This window comes from Perissodus microlepis, chromosome 18 (assembly GCF_051167445.1).
Source record: "Perissodus microlepis isolate ML-2025 ecotype Zambia chromosome 18, ASM5116744v1, whole genome shotgun sequence".
Taxonomy (NCBI): Eukaryota; Metazoa; Chordata; class Actinopteri; order Cichliformes; family Cichlidae; genus Perissodus; species Perissodus microlepis.
Genome location: NC_140478.1, coordinates 33,991,439 through 34,012,064, shown reverse-complemented (window position 1 = coordinate 34,012,064; position 20,626 = coordinate 33,991,439). Strand labels below are relative to the sequence as shown.

General features: G+C 46.4%; 2 protein-coding genes across 6 annotated transcripts in view; both read left to right on the top strand.

Annotated features, from left to right (window-relative positions):
* The window catches only part of slc4a2a (solute carrier family 4 member 2a), a 34,910-nt gene extending 20,496 nt beyond the window's left edge, over positions 1–14,414 (top strand). For all 5 annotated transcript variants that reach the window (XM_084912165.1, XM_084912162.1, XM_084912161.1 and 2 more), the window contains 19 exons: positions 1,101–1,296; positions 1,374–1,477; positions 2,881–3,020; positions 4,368–4,548; positions 5,255–5,390; positions 6,553–6,700; positions 6,843–6,939; positions 7,211–7,395; positions 7,494–7,713; positions 7,969–8,172; positions 8,259–8,407; positions 8,927–9,121; positions 11,225–11,434; positions 12,391–12,480; positions 12,562–12,728; positions 13,095–13,348; positions 13,435–13,604; positions 13,735–13,908; positions 14,186–14,414. In XM_084912165.1, coding sequence (XP_084768291.1) covers positions 1,101–1,296; positions 1,374–1,477; positions 2,881–3,020; positions 4,368–4,548; positions 5,255–5,390; positions 6,553–6,700; positions 6,843–6,939; positions 7,211–7,395; positions 7,494–7,713; positions 7,969–8,172; positions 8,259–8,407; positions 8,927–9,121; positions 11,225–11,434; positions 12,391–12,480; positions 12,562–12,728; positions 13,095–13,348; positions 13,435–13,604; positions 13,735–13,908; positions 14,186–14,266 — 3,101 coding nt within the window. In that variant the 3' untranslated portion in view covers positions 14,267–14,414. The remainder of the gene's footprint in view (positions 1–1,100; positions 1,297–1,373; positions 1,478–2,880; positions 3,021–4,367; positions 4,549–5,254; positions 5,391–6,552; positions 6,701–6,842; positions 6,940–7,210; positions 7,396–7,493; positions 7,714–7,968; positions 8,173–8,258; positions 8,408–8,926; positions 9,122–11,224; positions 11,435–12,390; positions 12,481–12,561; positions 12,729–13,094; positions 13,349–13,434; positions 13,605–13,734; positions 13,909–14,185) is intronic.
* A 3,302-nt stretch (positions 14,415–17,716) lies between these two features.
* Positions 17,717–20,522, top strand: LOC146368705 (dnaJ homolog subfamily C member 5-like). Its single transcript, XM_084912355.1, has 4 exons — positions 17,717–19,067; positions 19,236–19,449; positions 19,529–19,703; positions 20,042–20,522. The coding sequence occupies exons 1-4, from the start codon at positions 18,961–18,963 to the stop codon at positions 20,137–20,139; spliced, it is 594 nt and encodes a 197-aa protein (XP_084768481.1). The 5' UTR covers positions 17,717–18,960; the 3' UTR covers positions 20,140–20,522.
* The last annotated feature ends 104 nt before the right edge of the window (positions 20,523–20,626 follow it).

The window sequence follows — 20,626 nt, the reverse complement described above, 5'->3', positions numbered from 1 at the left end:
CATTGACTTGTCGATATTTTTCCCCCGCGCCTCAGAGCAAAAGAGAAAAGGGATTCAAATGTTATATTTCTCAGCTGTCCCTCGTTTATCACGGTGTTATGTTCTAAAAATAACCAGCGATAGGTGAAATCAAGTAGCCAATTTTATTTTTTGACGGTGCAAAATGTTTCATGGACATCATGGACATACAGTACTGCACTTCAGAGTCACACTGCTAGCATCGATGCAGCGTTTCTGTACTGTACAGGAGAGACGTCACGGAGGAGATCGTCTGCAGCGATCAGGACGCAGGACACAATGTGATGTAAAAAAAAGCATGCAAACTTGCACTAAAAAAATCCGCGAAACAGCGAGGTGAAAGGTGAACCGCGTTATAGCTAGGGACCACTGTAATTTTGAAGGTAAGTCACAACATACCCTTCGTAAATACTAATGTATAGAAACCGTTACCAACAATCATTCATTTTTTGTGTGGCTTTTTTCACGGTTTGTTAACATGCTGTGTAGGTGTGTACTTGACTAGCTGATCTCGACATAACGGGGAAACATCTGGTTTGACTATTCTTCACCTGTAGTTTGAATGCTGAACATTTGCCTGTTTAAATCACAAGACCAGTCACTATACAGAGATGTGCTTCTGAATGTGGACGATGTGTCTTCTGCTGCAGTGATGCAGTTCTGCTTGTGTTGAGTGATGTAAACAACTGATCGATCTAAACTCTTTAAACGTCAAAATTGATCATTAGATTTTTTATGACACAACAGCGGTGAGCGTTCCCACCTTCTGCTCTTTGTAACTTAATGCGATCTTTCCGTTTTCGAGTTTTGGACATGATTTTGGAGTATATCTTCGCAGTAGCGATTGACCGCAAAGTAAAGCTACCGGAAATGTACAACCCCACATCCGGTCTCAAACCAGGAAGTTAGCATTTTCTCGTGCACATAGTCAATTCCAAGGAATTGAAACAGTGGGAACTGGTTCTCAACAAGAACCGGGTTTCGATACCCATCCCTAGATGTGACTGCTGGTTTTCAGGTTCTTGAGCAGGTTCTCGTGTTCTGATCTCCTCCTAAAAGTCCGAACTGTCTTCCTGTCGCAGAACACCGCCACTCTTCCCTCCATGTCCATCACCCTCTTTCCAAACCACCCACCGACAGCAGGAGGAAGAAAACTGCCGAGGGGAGGAAGGAGTGCAGGCGAGGCTCCGCCCCCAGCAATGCAAGTACCATAGATGAAGACCAACAGGACGAAGAGCATGGAAAGGAGGAGGAGGCCTACAGTCAAACTGATGGCGAGTGAGTGGCACACCTGTCAGGTAACGTGTTTTCCTGCACTTTACTAGTGTTAACCTGTGGCACCTCCCCCCTCACAGTGATCCGACCACCATCTCGTCCAATCGCAACGGCACCGTGATGAGCGCTGCAGATGCCGACGAGTCTGAAACGTTGACGTCTGTGGACCTGGATGGCATCAAAAGTCAGTCAGAGCTCATTTTAAACGTGACTTGACTCTGAAGCATGCAGGTGGCTCTGAACAGAACGCTAATTTCTTTGTGTGTTACTTCTTCTCGTCGAGTTTCTCTCGGACACGTGGTTCACAGACCGTTTGTGGTCACGTTTTCTTTTCCTCGGGGTCAATAAATGATTCTTATTCTGATGTGTGTGTCGTACATTCAGACTCATTACAATCCACGAGAGAGAGAGGATTTGTTCTTTTTCCTTTAATGCTTGTCTTTGATTAGAGGAATGTAAAAATAATTCAAACTGAAGTCCATCTAAAAGTGTTGTTTTTTCGAGCAGTGCACCCCCTGCAGGCGGTATGAAGAATTGCATGTAAAACGTGCAGTAGGATAAACTTTTCACACAGGTGACATAAAAATGTGACCTTTTATCAGTGGTCCATGAAGAAAACTGCAGAATAAAGCTTCTGCATGAGTCGGGGTGGGGGTGGGGGGTCACATGACGTGTGTGTGGGAGCACGAGTGGGTCAGGGTTAGCGGACCGCGCCGCTCTCCTTCGTAAACATGCTTGCTGTCAGCAGAACCCTGACTCACTAACAGCTTCACTCACCAGGCAGGTAGAGGGGGCCAGCCAGCTGAGTTCATCGCTGGATTGTGATTGGCTGCTTTTGATGATTCTTTCCCAGAAAAAATAAATGGTGTGAAACTTTCACAGAAAATCTCATTTTTCCTGAAACTTTAAACTCTGCTCACCTGCTGAGTGGGCACACCTGTGTGTGTGTGTCAGGCGATCGAATGACAGTCAGACTCTCTTGTAAATGATTTCTCGCTGATGTTCAGCCGAGCCTGAAATCCTGTTAGACTGCGCAAAGTTCCCATGAGAGGGTGTGTGTGAGGGTGTTCTGGATTTGCATCATTGTGGGGACTCTGGGTCATACAGCCACAATGTGAGGACAGACAGTCCCCAACATGGCAGTCGTTGAAGTTTAGGGTGAGCTTCCTGTGGGTCAGGAAGTAGGTGGTAGGAAAGTAGGATGCCCGTAGGATGCTGCTCCATCAGCATAACAACTAACTGTTAGAAAACGTAATAATGTGTAGAAACAGAGCGTGCACGAATGTGTGTGAGCGGCTCAAAGAGGCTGATAGTGAAGTGCTTTAAGTGCTCAGAGCAGAACTGTGATATAAGCCCAGTCAGAAGGATTTCGTATTTCTTCATTGATGTCAGAAGAAAGTAATAATCAGTGTAACTGTAACTGTTGCCTCTTTTTCTCTTTATAGCTCTGACAGCTGCTGTGACCTCACCTCAGCTTCACTGTGACACTTTATTTAAAGTCCAGTTTTTCTCATGTTCAGGGTGGCGCTTGGTGTGAGAGCTTTGTGACAGCCAGCATTAAATATGGGACACCTGTGTCCACCGCAGGTCACCGACTGGATGATGTTCCAGCCGTTCGACGTCACCTGGTGAGGCGGAGCTCCAGAGGACCGATCGTCCACGCCACCAAAGATCCGACGGTCAGCTGGACAAACCAGCACCTGCGACCGGACCGTACACCTCATGAGGTCAGAGGGCGGGGCTAAGGAGCAGTCATTATTATAGGAAACATAAACACTTTGAGCCCAATCCTCATCACCACTCTGACCCTCCGAGGCCTGACCTTTGAACTGTGCTCTAACCACACATCCTGCTGCTTCAACTTAAACACCTGTCCCTCTGACCCTTTTCACTCACTTCCTCTAATTTGACTAATTTTGATGTTTCAAATGTAATCGTCTTCAGCTTCACTTAAACTGAGACTAAACTGCTGGCAGCTGATCCTGATGAGTTTGTTTTCGTGCTTTTCTTTTGATTTACTTCAGCTCACACTTCCTTCACTGACTTCTTACTTTGGCTCCTCACGGATTCGGTCACTGCTGCGTTTTTGTGGAAGTTCTGACTCGTGTTTATCCGACTCTGCTAGAACAATCCCGCACACACAGGTTGAAGCTGGCGACAGAGCGCAAGGTTTACAGGAATGTCGGTGTATTTGTGGGATTAAACCTGATTAAAGAAGGTTCAGGTGAGTTCATGCGAGCCAGTTCAGGTGGTCCACATGATGTGATTCTCACAACAAAACAACCAGAATGAGGCTGACAGGAGGGACGAAAGACGAGCCGAGAGTCTGAGTGCGTTAATCCAGGTGCCATTGTGAACGGGTGACAAACTGGACTCTGTCTTAATGAGAAAGAGTCAGACAGGCAGAGTCAGACAGGTAGAGCTAGGTAAACTCTGAGGCGAGCTTCTCTCTCCACTCAGTGTGCTCCAGTCTTCAGGATGGTGGGTTTGGACCTAAAGAGTCGACAAAATAAGGTAGAGTGATTTAACGTGCCAGCTTCAGTTTGGATTAACTTTGTTTTGTCTCTTTCTTTAGTTTTATTCTGATTTCTCTTGTTTTATGTTTGATTTTCTACCAAACACACCAGCTGAACTACATTTGTGCCAAATTAAAAAACGGTCATGTGAGCCATTTGGTCCTGTTTTCAGCTTTCTAGTCTGCTTTGGGCCTGTTTAATCACAGCATTAGGTTTAATATGTGAACATGAAGGTCGACAGATGTGACAGATGTGAGAGTAACTCTGGACTGGCTCTGGTTTTAACTGACTTAGCTTCTTTTGACCGTGTTCAGTGACTCAGTTTGTGCTCTGACTTGCTTTATTATAGTGATGTAATGATATATGTGCTGATGAAGATTACTGCAGCTGGAAGAAGAAGTAGCATCTGTAACTGTTGTGGAGCTTCATCAGTCCTGCTCTCTGTGAAAATGTTCAGGAGCTCAGTGCTGACATGTTTCATCATTGGCTAGATTCTCTGTGTGTGAGCGCACGCCATGGCGCCGTCCTCTTTAGACTCGCTGTCCTCTGTGATTCCAGGTGTTCGTGGAGCTGAACGAGCTGGTGATCGACAGGAACCAGGAGCTGCAGTGGAGGGAGACGGCTCGATGGATCAAGTTTGAGGAGGAGGTGGAGGAGGAGACAGAGCGCTGGGGGAGACCTCACATTGCTTCCCTGTCCTTCCGTTCTCTGCTGGAGCTCAGAAAAACAATGGCCCAAGGTGAGGAGGAGCCGGAGGCTCTCTGCTGCCCTCCGGTGGACAGCTTCCTGTCTGTGAGTGTATATGGCCAAGTCAGGGCAGCCTCCTCCACTCTACCTTGATTGAAGCCCATGCAGGAGCTACACATGTACTCAAGTCCCACCATCTGCTAATCTGAAGCATTAGATTAAATTCAGTTAGCTTTCATAATAACTTGAAGATGAAACATTCACATGCAGAATCAAAGTAGTTATCAATAACAGCTTTCCCCATGTTGCAGTTATATTAAAGCTCAATCAGCTGATGGCTGCACAAAAAGGTTTATTGAAGGACTTTTTGTGATAGGTATGCATGGCAGCAGTGCTGGACTTCTTGATGAACAGGGAAAAAACTTCACTTTCTGGGTCACCTTGGTGTAAATACCTATGATATTGTTTGGCCGCTGCTGTCAAAACTATTTGGTTCCAGGACTATGCCACTGTGACATAGATATGTCAGGCCTCCATAAAAAGAATTTCACTGGTTACATATGATAACAATCTGTATCAGTGTTTGAAACTGTCAGCTCAGGGAGCAGGAGGGGGCTCCACTCTGTGGCCATATTAAACATCTACAAGTTACTGATTTACAGAGATGGAAGAAAAATAAAAGGGAATAAACACGAGAGAATCAAACGGACGCCGCCCATCGCTGACTTCCAAACCCTCTCACGTTTGTGTGGTTTCAGGGGCCGTACTCCTGGATCTGAAGCAGAAGACTTTACCAGGGATTGCTCAGCAGGTGGTGGAACAGATGGTGATCTCAGATCAGATTAAAGCTGAAGATCGAGCCAATGTTCTGGGAGCTCTGTTGCTCCGTCACAGGTGCATCCATCCAACCAACCATCCATCCATCTATCCATCTGTCCATCCATCCATCCATCCATCCATCCATTCATCCAAACATCCATCCATCTATCCATTCATCCATCCATCTGTCCATCCATCCATCCATCCATCCAAACATCCATCCATCCATCAGCCATCCATCCATTCATCCAAACATCCATGCATCTATCCATTCATCCATCTGTCCATCCATCCGTCCATTCATCCAAACATCCATCCATCCATCCATCCATCAGTCATCCATCCATTCATCCAAACATCCATCCATCTATCCATTCATCCATCCGTCCATCCATCCATTCATTCATCCAAAAATCCATCCATCCATTCATCCAAACATCCATCCATCTATCCATTCATCCATCTGTCCATCCATCCATCCATCCATCCATTCATCCAAACATCCATCCATCCACCCACCCATCCATCGTCCATCCAAACAACCAACCAACCATCCATCCATCCACCCACCCATCCATTGTCAATCCAAACAACCAACCATCCACCCATCCATCAGCCATCCATCCACCCATCCATCGTCCATCCAAACAACCATCCAGCCATCCATCCATTCATCCAAACATGCATCCATCCATCCAAACATCCATCCATCCATCCATCCATCCACCCACCCACCCATCCATCGTCCATCCAAACAACCAACCATCCACCCATCCATCAGCCATCCCTTCATCCATCCATCCATCCATCCATCCATTCATCCAAACATCCATCCATCCAAACATCCATTCATCCATCCGTCCATCCAAACATCCATCCATCCATCTGTCCATCCATCATTCCATTCATCCATCCATCCATTCATCCAAACATGCATCCATCCATCCATCCAAACATCCATCCATCCATCCACCCACCCACCCATCCATCGTCAATCCAAACAACCAACCATCCACCCATCCATCAGCCATCCATCCATCCATTCATCCAAACATGCATCCATCCATCCAAACATCCATCCATCCATCCACCCACTCACCCATCCATCCAAACAACCAACCATCCATCCATCCAAACATCCACCCACCCATCCATCAGCCATCCATGCATCCATCCAAACAACCATCCATCCATCCATCCAGCCTTTTCCTGAGCACATTTCTTCTTCTTTCCTCAGTCACCCCAGCGATGAGAAAGATCACAGCTTATTCAGCAGGAACATCTCTGCAGCAAACATGGCCAACCTTATCGACAGACACAATGGAAAATCTGAACCCTGCATCAACCTGACCAATCACAAGGAGGCTGATGGAGAGAAGAACAAGGTAAAAACTGAACTTTAGGTGGAGACGCTGTGCAATCAGACAGCTGAAGCCTCCACCTCAGAGTGCCTGGTGTCAGATGTATGTGCTGGACATGAAGGTCAGCCTGTTGGTATGGCACTGACTTCACTTTGTGCTTGTCCAGAGAGAAGTCCCACAGCTCTGTCACTCCAGATCCAAGCATGAGGTAAAGCTAATGGAGAAGATCCCAGAGCGAGCTGAGGCCACTGTGGTCCTTGTAGGTATGCATCACACCGATCACACCGGTGCAAACACTAGCAACAAAGAAAACTCAGGGAGGGTTTGCTGCATGGCTTCTTGTATCTCCTTGTATCTTTAAAGACTAGTTGGGTAGCACAAGGAGAAAGATGAAAATCAAAGACTTACACTTCCCTAGTACCAAAACCTTTTTCACAGGACTGAACATGGACATGCATAACCTTCTTGGTCATGTGTTGCCGTGTGGAGGAGCATGTTCGCTGGGTTCAGTGCATCACTCTCATGTGTCTGCAGGCAGTGTGAGTTTCCTGGACCAGCCATCCATGGCGTTTGTGCGACTGCAGGAGGCAGTTCTGCTGGAATCTGTCTTGGAGGTTCCTGTGCCAGTTAGGTTCCTCTTCCTCCTGCTGGGCCCGCCCACTGCCAACATTGACTACCATCAGATTGGACGCTCTATCTCAACACTCATGTCTGACAAGGTGAGTGCCAGCAGACTGTGTAAGATACTTCCTGATGGCACCAGATATTAATCAGCATCATCTTTTATCATGAGGTCCAATCTTTTTTGTTCTTTTAGAACTTCCATGAGGCGGCGTACCAGGCAGACGACCGTCAGGACCTGCTGACAGCCATCAACCGCTTTCTGGACAGCAGCATTGTCCTCCCACCCTCTGAGGTCAGCGGTGACGAGTTGCTCCACTCAGTGGCTCACTTCCAACGAGAAATGCTCAGAAAGAGGGAGGAGGAGCAGAGCAGCAAACTTCAGGAGAAACAGACCAGCATTCAGCAGGACGAAGGTGAGCCCCAGCTGCCCGAGTCCAGTTTCAGGAGCAGGTTAGAGCTGAGTAATAAAAGCTGAAAAAAGAGCTGAAAGAACAGGTTTTTGATGGGAGCTTTGCCTGAATCAGCCTTTTTCCTGGAGCATTAAAATTGGCATGTTGCCTGCTTTTATAGTAAATGTTTATTATTCCCTAAATATTAAAATATTCATGTTTCCTAAAAGCTTTAATGTCAGTGCAAAAATGTTAAAGAATCTTGCTCTTCTCCTGCAGATTCTCTTGTTCCCTCCAAACCTGGTGATGAGCCGTTGAGGAGGTCAGGTCGTCTGTTTGGAGGCCTCATCAAAGACGTGATGCGGCGCTATCCTCAGTATCTCAGCGACATCCGAGATGCTCTAAACCCTCAGTGTATGGCTGCCATTATCTTTATCTACTTTGCTGCACTGTCACCTGCCATCACCTTTGGTGGACTGCTTGGTAAGTCTGAACCTGGCGAGGCTTGGCTGAAGAAAGGCCGTCTTACCTTTGATCCATATGAGGATCTGTGATCTTCATCCCTGCAGGTGAGAAAACGGAGGGTCTGATCGGCGTGTCGGAGCTGATAGTGGCCACTGCGTTGCAGGGCATTGTGTTCAGTGTGCTGGGAGCTCAGCCGCTGCTGGTGATCGGCTTCTCCGGACCACTGCTTGTATTCGAAGAGGCCTTCTACACTGTGAGATTGCCTGACACAAAGTCGACACATCAGCATATAACCTGTATTTAAATGAAACGTTTTAAACTCAAGGTTTTGTAGATTTACTTCTTTTTGACTCAAAGCTTTCTTGAAATTGTCTTTTCCTCCTCAGTTATGCAAACGATCAAAATTACCTTGAACACATCAGCTTGAAAAAAAAAGCTTTTACTTACATCCGGTGATCTTCTGTTTGCAAACAGTCTTTCAAATTCTACAATGGACAGTGCCTATATGTACAGAACCTAATTTAGATCTACATTTTAATTTTGTAGCACTGAAATTTGACAAAAGTGAAAGAACTCAGCAGAAGCTTGTGCATCATTACTGAGAGTTGTTCAGTTTTCCAGCATCTTGACATCGGCTGAGCTGAGATGGGGACAGTCATTAACTCATTCCAGTCTAATCTATGATAACAGTCTTTTTGTCCACTGTAGCAACATCAGACCAAAGTATTTCAGACTGTCTCCTGAAACCTGCCTCCTCTTTGTTCCTGTGTAGTTTTGTAAAGTTAATGGGATCGAGTATCTGACGGGTCGGGCATGGATCGGTCTCTGGCTGGTGCTCATCGTTGTCCTTACCGTGGCCTTCGAGGGAAGCATACTCGTTCGCTTTGTTTCACGCTTCACACAGGAGATCTTCTCCTTCCTGATCTCTCTCATTTTTATCTATGAGACCTTCGCCAAGCTGATCAAGGTAAGTTCAGAAGTTTTTCAGGTAATTTGTGGATTCTTTCATTTAGATATTCTTTGAGAGGATATGAAAATGAGGACTGAAACAAAGGCAGAATCTTCTTCATAGTTCTCCATTTTTCTTTAGGTAGCTCAGCAGAAAATAGAGTTGATACTTGCTTAGTACAAAAGGACCTTTGAGTCATGTAGATGTACTGTGATCGGTCCACACGATCCATCCAGCATGGCCCCCGTCCCGATTCCCTGTTTTTCTAAATGTTTGTCACACAAGTGTTCAAATTTTGGTAACAAATTTACTTTGTGTTGTTTGTCATGGTACTATGGGTATATGTTGTAATAATCACTTTCTGTCTTTCTGAGAAACCTGGCTGCTGCTCCGGTCCTTCCTGGTTTGAGTAACAGAGGAGGCTGAGGGTGGAGCTGGTTTAAGTGCAGAGGCCAACAAAATGGACTTAACCATTAGTTGTGACCACACAGGGGGGATAGAGTTTCTTCCTGTTAAGTTTAGCTATCGTCTTTGTCATTTTCACCTCTGATGTTTAAAATGGTTCATTCAGCTGCTATATTAATAGAGCTGTCTCTTATTTGGGCAGGTCAGTTTGTTGGCTTACGAGATTATTTTTTAGTAGAATTCTGTTTAGTCGAGTTCATGGGCCGACTTAGTTCTTAGTTGGTTCCAATATTTTGAATTTTTGTGGTAACTTTGTCTTTTTTGGGGTATAATAAAGCCCATCTTTTGAAGATTATACCTGCGCCTGTATGTTCTTGGTTGTTTGGTCTCCGAAACAGATCATCAAACAAATTTAAATATTAGACAAAGACAAGTAAACACAAAATGCAGTTTCTAAATGAATGGTGTTCATGATTAAGGGGAGCCTATATGGCCCTGTGTGAAAAGGTGATTGCCCCCTAAACCTAATAACTGGTTGGGCCAGCCTCAGCAGCAACAACTGCCATCATCATTTGTGATAACTGACAATGAGTGTTTTATGGCCAAAATGGTTGCAATTCCGTCAACACTGGAGGGTAGCACCTTATTGAGGTCGTGATTCAGGTCAGGACTCCAAAGTCTTCATGGTGGACTTGCTGGTGTGTTTTGGATCATTGTCCTGCTGCAGAACCCAAGTGTGGTTCATCTTGAGGTCACGAACAGATGGCCGGACATTCTCCTTCAGGATGTTTCGGTAGACGGCACAATTCATGGTTCCATTTACCACAGCAAACTTCCTGTTCCTGAGGTAGCAAAACAGCCCCAGACCATTGCACTTCAACCACCCATTTTACTGTTGGTATGATGTTCCCTTTCTGAAATGCTGTGTTACTTTTAAATCAGATGTAACGGGACTCAAAAAGTTCAACTCTCGTCAGTCCAGAGTATTTCCCCATAAGTTCTGGGCATCATCACAATGTTTTCTGGGAAACTGAGATCAGCCTTTACATTCCTTTTGCTCAGCAGTGGTTTTCTGCCATGGATGCCATTTCTGCCCAGTCTATTTCTTATGATGGAGTCATGAACTCTGACCTTAACTGAAGCCATTGAGGCCTGTGGTTCTCTGGATGTTCATTTGGGGTCTTTTGTGACCTCTTGGATGGTCAGCCGGCCACTGCTGGGAAGGCTCGCTGTTCTTGTCTTTGCCATTTGTGGATAATGGCTCTCACTGTGGTTCACTGAAGTCTCACAGCTTTAGAAATGGCTTTATAACCTTTTCCCAACTGAGACATCTACTGTGTTTCTCATTTGTTCCTGAATTTCCTTGGATCACGGCATGATGTCTGGCCTTTGAGGATCTTTTGGTCAACTCAACTTTGTCAAGCAGGACCTATTTAATAAAGAAATCACTACGGGGGGTGGGTGGGGGAGGTGTCACTTTTTCACACCATTGTAGATACTCAACACACTTGGCAGAGGGAAACTGAGAGTCTGAAACAGCTCAGGCACTTCAGGAGCTAACACTGATCAGTTCATTTCAATCTCAACAGTTTGGGTGTGAGGGGAGGAAGATGGGAGACTCCGTCTTGTGAGGTCAAGACAGACTCAGTGCTTCCTGCTGCCCATCAAGTAGTTACAGACACTTTAGCCAATGTCTTCTTTGGTGGTCTTTCTCAGATCTTTCAGGAGCATCCACTCCATAACTGTTACCATGGAAACAACACTGAATCTCCATCTCACTGCAACTACACTATGGCCACCGGGAATCCTGGGAAAGTTGTTGGAGAACCGAACACTGCTCTGCTGTCATTGGTCCTCATGGCAGGAACGTATTTCATCGCCTTCTACCTTCGCAAGTTCAAGAACAGCTCCTTCTTCCCTGGAAGGGTCAGTACACACAAACACAGGTACATACAGGTATATACACATTACAGTACATACGAGGTTCTGCAGGCTAAGATCTAAAAGATTGAAAGTACACACGGAGCAGCTCAGTGGTGTGCTGGTTAGCACTCTGGGATCATAGTCCGGAGGTCCTTTCTCCAGTTTCTCAATGTGCTGGTTTCTCTCCACAGCCAGTGTGATAAGTGATTGCTCTAAACTGGCTGCAGGTGGTAAGGTGAGCATAAGTCTGTGACAGACTGGCTGCTTGCCCAGGTGTATTCATCCTCACAGCCTGAGATATACTGATTGGACAGAATGATGGAAAATACTGTAACTGCAACGATTCATACAAACACAGCACGTTTGCATGAGTGCAGGTATGCAAGTTCAGCTCAGTATACAGTTTAGATAAGCTGAGGTGTAAATAGTTAAGGTATCTACAAAGAAGAGTCCTTCATTGTCATTATGCGTTCACACATAACACTCACGTTCTCCACTGTATGTCTGCTGGGATCAAATCCAGCTTTTGGATGTAAAAACTCAATGTCCCACAATTCAGCCCTTCTGTGCTGTATTAAGGCTTGGAGTGGCTTAGCTGACAGTATAAATATAAAGAAAAACATTTTGTAAAGTAAGTAAAAGGTTGAAAAGAGCTCCTGGGTCACTGCGTGCACACGGCCCACCTTCTTTAACTAATAGGCTCTGGTGTTTATGAGCACAGTTACATGTAAATACAGGTGTACACATGTTAAGCTGTTATAGACCATCGCAGTGTCAGATACCATCGATGTACATCTAAAACAACGCACCAAAGACCTCCACCGGTGTCTCAGCTTCACTTCCTATCCAGGTGTTCTGAATGAGCTCAGATGCACCCACACTTGCCTCATTGGTTCTACATCTGGATGTTTCCTTCCTGGTACCTACTGAGCTCTCACATGATGCTTTGTGTGTTTCAGCTCCGTAGGATCATCGGAGACTTTGGGGTCCCCATTGCCATCCTCATCATGGTGCTGGTGGACTACAGTGTGCGGGACACCTATACTCAGGTGGGGGAGAGCACATTTTAAGCCTCAAAAAAGGAACCTTGTACTGGGCTTTAAATAGCTGCCGTCATGCTTTGCTCGCAGAAACTGAACGTGCCCAGCGGATTCTCGGTGTCCAGCCCAGAGAAGCGAGGCTGGGTGATTTCCCTTCTGGGGTCGGACGGGCAGTTTCCAGCCTGGATGATGGGCGCCAGCATCCTGCCAGCTATACTCGTCTTCATTCTCATCTTCATGGAGTCCCAGATAACAGCGTAGATGATTTCAGATTTTAGACACACCACTTGGGCTTTATTAGAAACTTTACGTGGGAGTTAATTCTTAATCTTGACTAACTTTTATGGGGGTCCACCAATAAAGTGTCAAGCACTGACAGACACTGTCATTGATAAAGGACGGCAGTGAAACGCTAGCGATGAGAAGTAGCCTGTCCTGGTTTTTACTGCATTTCTCAGCTTTAAGGTGGGCGACAGAAGCTTGGGTGGACTTTACTTGGTCCCAAGTAAAGGCTCTCTTTTCTATTCTTTTCTATTCTTACTTGACTCTGAGCCTCGTCTTTGAGTCTTTGAGGTTGCTCCGTTTTCCTTCCCTGACCTTCATTTTCCTGCGCTATCCTACAGGTTGATCGTGAGTAAGAAGGAGAGGATGCTGGTGAAGGGAACCGGTTTTCACGTGGATCTTTTAATCATCGTGGTGGTGGGCGGAGTCTCGGCTCTGTTTGGCCTGCCCTGGCTGTCGGCCGCCACAGTTCGGTCTGTGACTCACACCAATGCCCTGACCGTCATGAGTAAAGCCGTTGCCCCTGGAGACAAGCCTCGCATCCAGGAGGTGAAGGAGCAGAGGGTGACGGGCTTCTTGGTGGCGTTTCTAGTAGGTACGACTACCGTAGAGCGTATCAGTGCCGCTTCTGCTGCTCGCTGTGTGCTGCTGCGACGTCTGACCTGCTGTCTGCTCTGTCAGGTCTGTCCATCGTCATCGGCGAAGTTCTGCGTCAGATCCCGCTGGCAGTCCTGTTCGGGATCTTCCTCTACATGGGTGTGATGTCCCTGAATGGGATCCAGCTCACTGAGCGACTCATCTTGCTGCTGATGCCCCCAAAATACCACCCCAACCACAACTACGTCCGCAAGGTCAGTCATTCCCTGTGGCTCACAGACACTGCAGGGAAAACTGCATGCTGATGAGCTTCAGCCTCCGACGTCGGCGCTATCGGTCTGAACCGCCGTCCCAGCTTCTCACCTGTCCTCTGCTGTCTCACAGGTGCGGACTTTGAGGATGCACCTTTTCACTCTCGTCCAGCTGACATGTCTGGCTCTGCTGTGGGTCGTCATGGCGACAGCGGCAGCGCTGGCCTTCCCCTTCGTGCTGCTGCTGACCATCCCCGTGAGGATGCTGCTGCTGCCCCGCCTCTTCTCCCGCCGAGAGCTGCAGAGCGTGAGTCACACGATCTGATCGCTGAACCCAACCTACACATGACCGGCACATCTTCAACCAGAATTCTCTCAGCAGCCAATCAGATTTCAGGCTGATGATAAAAATACTTTTATTGGTTGTTAGAGTTTTAATGCACTGAGCTGTGATAACAACACAGGTAGCACTCACCTGCAGAGGCGGTGTGATGTCGTTAACCATTTCTGCTCCAAACTTAAAGCTTTCAGCTCCATTAAAACATTTGCGCCATCGTCCTGACCTTTGACCTCTGCTCCTGCAGCTAGACGCTGATGACGTGGAGCCCACTCTGGAGGAGAAGGAGGGGCAGGACGAGTACTCCCAGCTGCAGATGCCTGTGTGAGCGGGAACTACGTGGTGATTGGTGGCTCCGCCCCACTGTAGAGTTTCAAGTTTCGTACGCCTGGGTTTCTGTTCGCAGAGCGTCTTCCTGTTGTAAAGCTTGCACTAACAGTTCTCTGTGTCAGTAAACACGAGTATTATCCTCCAAACCAGTCTGTGTGTCTTTTATTGTACGTGGCATGATTTCCATTACCTTACCTGAGCAGGTTCAGGTGAACGTCACACTGAGATGCAGCGAGCACAGATGTTCATACATCTGTGCTCGCTGCATCTCAGTGACGTTCACCTGATGAGGTGATTTAGGTCCAGTCTAGAAGACCGTCACCTCCACAAACAGTGGCGACTCAGTTCTCTGAAATCTGTTTTGCTGGAGACATCACGCGACATGTGATGCTACTTGCTATTGAATGTTTTAGCCATTTTCATGGTGGACGAATTTTATATTTATGCAGTTGTACATGCCTGAATCATTTTAGGTAAACGGGGGTGGGTTGTCACTAGGCACAGTAGGGGGCGCTGTGGGGTTCTGCTGATATCAATCTGTACTGTATTTAAATCTCACACTGATTCAGTTTTTCACTTGCTAGCTAAAGCCATATGGTAGCTAGCTCAGAATCCTTATCCAAAGGTCGGCTCGGTCCAGAGATATTTGTGGGTGTCTTTGCTGGCAGAATGGTTTGTGTTGAGCTGTGCACCGACAGCCGGGCTGATGAAGTACGGCTTGGTTGTGTTGTCTGCCAGCTGTACCCCTGGTGATCCAGAGAATTCGGACAGAGTTGCTACCTCAGTAAGTTTCCTTACCTGGATGTTGGAGCATGCATCAGTGATGGAGTTCACCATTGTTGTCATGCTCACACTGACCTGCTCACTGTTACACTGCGGTGTCAAAAAGTCGTTAAAAGTTTAAATTACGAGAATAATATAAAAAATGAGCTTGAACACGGTCATTCAACATAAGAAAGAAGCTATATTGCACATAAACAGTATTACACAGGTTGCCATCGGCTGATCAGCTCCAGGGTAGAAACTGCTGTCTCTGCTCTGATGCTCCTGTATCGGTTGCCTCACAGCTGCAGTGTGAACAGATTATGAACGCGCTGTGACGAGTCTTTGATATTTGCTGCTTTTCTGAGACGGCGAGAGCGGTGCGATTCGTCCAGAGCAGGTAAAGACCACCCGAGGATCCTCGGGGCAGTCTCAGCTGGAAAATCACGCGGAGGCAGCAGCACAGGATGTTCTCCATAGAACATGAATAGGAGGACGCCAGTCGCCCCCGGGGTCTGTCTGAGGGACAGAAGATAAACACATATACCAGTCCGCAGTACTATCTGTGCTAGTTCTTTTATTTTGATAGTCCTTCTGTGTCTCGCTGGTTACCTGATGTGTGTACACTGTGTGAGTGTCCTTTGTCATGTGGTACCTGTGTGGTTCCTGAATTCAGGATCACTTTTTTCTCCCTGCTGCTTTACCCGAGTTTTTCTGCAGTGACGTTTCATCATCAAAGCTGTTTCCTGAGTTCTAGTTCAGTCTGCAGAGTCATGCATTTTGGCTCGCAGGTGGTTTTCATCCCTAAACCGTGTGAAAGAAAGAAAACGTTATACAGTACCATTTTTTACTGGGACCCCACAGGACAGGGCCCACTGTGGGTCCGAGTGTTGTTCGTGGTAAGCACTTTGTTAATTATGGAAAGGAGAAGGCACTTTGATTTAACGAAGGAACGAAGGCTGTTTCAGTCTGACGGCCTAATGATTTAAAGCAGACGTTGAGAGATCAGAGGTCAAAGGTCAAAGGTTTCTCTTTTATTCAGACTTGTCACGGCTGTCACAGGGTGGCAGGTAGGGCACACCTGTACAGGTCACATTAGCTCAAAGCTAAAGTGAAGAGTTTGTGTTGGCGCCGTTTTCTGGAACCAGGTGTGTCAGGTGTTCCTCCGCCAGGTGCATCTCACACAGCTGGAGCTCCAGCAAAAAGAAGTCAGCCTTTGCATCCACTTACAGCACCTGCCCCGTCCCCTCCTGACTCACCTGGTCGCCATGGTAACATCTCTCCCTCCACGTCACAATGAATCCGTCAGAGCGTGTCGGAGAAACCTGAGCAGGCGTGGAGGCTCGCAGTCACCCGATCCGAGCCGCTGCTGAATGTTTGATGGAGGTTGTCAGTAGGCACACCTGAGCAGGTAGAAGCTTCGAGCTGCAGGTCGAGGTAGGAACACCTGAGCAGGTAGCAACTGGGTCGGGACGCTGCGAGGCTTCGGCAGGCAGGTAATGGCTCTTTAGCTCTCTCACTCTTTCCCTTCTGTATATGTCGATCCTGCCGCTACCCACCTGTGTGACATCATCAGGTACAGGGTCACCAGTATCCCATGAAAACCGCATATCTGTGAGGGGCTCACATCAAGTGGTTCTGGCCTGCTGATGTAATAACAAGCACGTCGTGGCAGGTCGAGGCATTCGAACCGTCTGTGGAAACGTTCGCGCCGATGGCCTGAAACTCAAACGCGTTTCTATTTGGTTTTATTTTGACCTGAAGCAGACGTGTTTCTATTTGGTTTTATTTTGACATGAAGCAGACGCGTTTCTATTTGTTTTTTAGTTTGACGTGAAGCAGACGCGTTTCTATTTGGTTTTATTTTGACCTGAAGCAGACGCATTTTATTTTGACCTGAAGCAGACGCATTTCTATTTGGTTTTAATTTGACCTGAAGCAGACGTGTTTCTATTTGGTTTTATTTTGACATGAAGCAGACGCGTTTCTATTTGTTTTTTAGTTTGACGTGAAGCAGACGCGTTTCTATTTGGTTTTAATTTGACCTGAAGCAGACGTGTTTCTATTTGGTTTTATTTTGACATGAAGCAGACGCGTTTCTATTTGTTTTTTATTTTGATGTGAAGCAGACGTGTTTCTATTTGGTTTTAATTTGACCTGAAGCAGACGTGTTTCTATTTTGACCTGAAGCAGACGTGTTTCTATTTGGTTTTAATTTGACCTGAAGCAGACGCGTTTCTATTTGGTTTTAATTTCACCTGAAGCATACGCGTTTCTATTTGGTTTTGTTTTGACCTGAAGCAGACGCATTTTATTTTGACCAGAAGCAGACGCGTTTCTATTTGGTTTTAATTTGACCTGAAGCAGACGTGTTTCTATTTGGTTTTATTTTGATCTGAAGCAGACGCGTTTCTATTTTGACGTGAAGCAGACGCGTTTCTATTTGGTTTTATTTTGACCTGAATCAGATGTGTTTCTATTTGGTTTCATTTTGACCTGAAGCAGACGCGTTTCTATTTGGTTTTATTTTGACGCCTCCGGGTTGTCCAGGTTCTTATCGGGGTGGTACCGCAGCGCCAGCTTCCTGACATCACACGCAGGTGTTAGTATTCACGTGCTGAGGTCAGAGAGTCTAGCTCTGCCCTCTGATTTCATCAGCAGCGCCATTAGTGCGCAAGCTGAACGTCACGCTCGCATCTTAATTTCTATTTGTTTTTTAGTTTGGCGTGAAGCAGACGCGTTTCTATTTGGTTTCATTTTGACGTGAAGCAGACGCGTTTCTATTTGTTTTTATTTTGACGTGAAGCAGACGCGTTTCTATTTGGTTTCATTTTGACGTGAAGCAGACGCGTTTCTATTTGGTTTCATTTTGACGTGAAGCAGACATGTTTCTATTTGGTTTCATTTTGACGTGAAGCAGACATGTTTCTATTTGGTTTTATTTTGATGTGAAGCAGGCGCGTTTTTTATTTGGTTTAATTTTGACGTGAAGCAGACATGTTTCTATTTGGTTTCATTTTGTCGTGAAGCAGATGCATTTCTATTTGTTTTTATTTTGACGTGAAGCAGACATGTTTCTATTTGGTTTCATTTTGACGTGAAGCAGACGCGTTTCTATTTGTTTTTATTTTGACGTGAAGCAGACGCGTTTTTTATTTGGTTTCATTTTGATGTGAAGCAGACGCATTTCTATTTCGTTTTATTTTGATGTGAAGCATACGAGTTTCTATTTGGTTTTATTTTGATGTGAAGCTGACTCATTTCTATTTGGTTTTATTTTGATGTGAAGCAGACGAGTTTCTATTTGGTTTCATTTTGACGTGAAGGAGACACATTTCTATTGTAGCAGCCGAAGTGGTGAGGTGGGGTTTGTGCACTGAACTAATAAAGTGACCACTTTTCTTCTTTCTGTAGAATTTTTACTGTTTCTTTTTGGGCGAACATTTTATTTTTAAATTACATTTTTCTGTTTCTGATTTTTATAGAGGTGCATCTACGTTTGGTTTCATTTCGTCATTTCATCTCATTCGACTCCATGTTCGGCACACAGCCGACATTGTTTTGTGTGTTTCTGGAGTTTTTTAGTGCGGCAGTAATGACACGTTTATGTTATTTATTTGTTCACTTTCTTCTTCTTCAGTTAAAAGTCAGACACTTTTTTCTGCTTAATAAAAAACCACAGGAACAACGAGCAGGAAACAGTGACCTTTGACCCCGCAGGAAACGTTAAAACGATCTGACTCCTCACTTTTTCCTTACATTTTCTCTTCTGATCCATGAAGTAATAAACTTTCACTGCTGTCATTAAAATATTTGAAAGGTTTTCACTGACCTTTGCCCTACGGAGCGTGTTCCCTGGCATTTATCTTTCCCTGTGACCGCGTGTGTGACACTGTGGTTTGCTCACCTGCGACAGGTGATGGTTTTAGGATGTCTGACGGCAGGCAGCGCGCTCTGTCCACCTCTGGAGAGTCTCTGTATCACATCGTGGGGCTGGAGAAAGGCTGCAGCCATGACGACATCAAGAAGTCGTACAGGTGAGCCTACACCAGCTCCGCCCACTCACCTGCACGTTTGATGACACGATTTAAGATGTGAGCGTGACGTTCAGCTTGCGCACTAATGGCGCTGCTGATGAAATCAGAGGGCAGAGCTAGACTCTCTGACCTCAGCACGTGAATACTAACACCTGCGTGTGATGTCAGGAAGCTGGCGCTGCGGTACCACCCCGATAAGAACCCGGACAACCCGGAGGCGGCGGAGAAGTTCAAGGAGCTGAACAGCGCCCACGCCGTCCTGAGTGACCTCACCAAGAGGAACATCTACGATTCGTATGGCTCGCTGGGACTCTACGTGGCCCAGCAGTTTGGAGAGGACAACGTCAACACATACTTCATGCTGTCCACCTGGTGGGCCAAGGTGGGGCGGAGCTTCCACTCTAGCTGTGTGAATAGAGGTGGTGTGAGGAGGCGTGAGCTGACGGCGTGTTTGTGTTCAGGGTCTGTTCGTGCTCTGTGGGATCATCACCGGCTTTTACTGCTGCTGCTGTCTCTGCTGCTGCTGCAACTGCTGCTGCGGCAAACTCAAGCCGCCACCCACAGGAGAGGGGGAGGAGCCAGACTACGCCTCCCCCGACGACCTGGAGGAGGAGATCCGCAACGAACCCGAAAACGGTGAGGTGACAGGAAGTGTTTAGCTTTTATTTTGATGTTTGAAGGTGCAGTCAGTCATTTTTAAATAGAAGGAAGTGTAACTACAAATATAATGAGAGCAGGTTTGTGGACACACACCTGGGCTCGTGTGATTAGGCAAAGGATCAACAGGGGGTCTAGGACCCTCCCATAGGGCTTAAATACCCACCACTCTCCACTGATGGCTCTTAGAGCTGAAGAAGCTTCCCAGATGAAACGTGAACAAAGAAGTGCGAGTCTGTGCGAGCTCTTTAGACCACCACAACCTGCGTGACCGAGAACCTTCGCTGACTTTTGTTGACTTTCTGTTTTTTCTGCAGACGTCGAGGCTCCGATAGTCCACCAGCCGACGAATGCCAGCGAGAAAACTCAGCTGATTGCCGATGGCCACCGCAGGTACGGGGACACCTACACATGAAGACGGGAAATGCATCACTCCATCTACGACCGCAAGCTGTAGCCCGACCGTGAAGCGCGGCAGCAGGAAAGCTCCTCCAGTTTAAAGCTTACTCTGAGTTTCTGTTTCTATCTTCCTCCAAGGACAGGAAACCACCAAAGTCCTCCTGTGTGCAAACTGTCTCTGTGTTTTAGTGAGGAGACCATCTTCATCACCTGCTGTTCAGTTATTATTGTAGCTGAAGCAATGCTGTGATTGGTTGTTTTTGGGAAGAAGAGGTGGAGCTTCGGATGTCACATGATGATGTAAATAATGTTTCGGTTTGAGGTTTGTTTCTTTTAATTTGTTGTCATCTGTGAACTCAAATAAACCTGATGACACACCTGTGGTCAAGTCACCTGGAAGCTCCGCCCCTCTCTTTTTGTCCCGATTGTGAATGAGTTGTTTTTTTTAAGGTTTAAACTGTTTGGACCACCGACATGACACCATATTAGCATCACACAGAAAC

Bases quoted from the DNA above. Each gene is read 5' to 3' on its own strand.
- LOC146368705 (XM_084912355.1), top strand. From the start codon at position 18,961: ATGTCTGACGGCAGGCAGCGCGCTCTGTCCACCTCTGGAGAGTCTCTG. The intron at 19,068-19,235 runs GTGAGCCTACAC...GTGTGATGTCAG, and splicing joins GACATCAAGAAGTCGTACAG to GAAGCTGGCGCTGCGGTACC. The intron at 19,704-20,041 runs GTGAGGTGACAG...TTTTTTCTGCAG, and splicing joins CCGCAACGAACCCGAAAACG to ACGTCGAGGCTCCGATAGTC.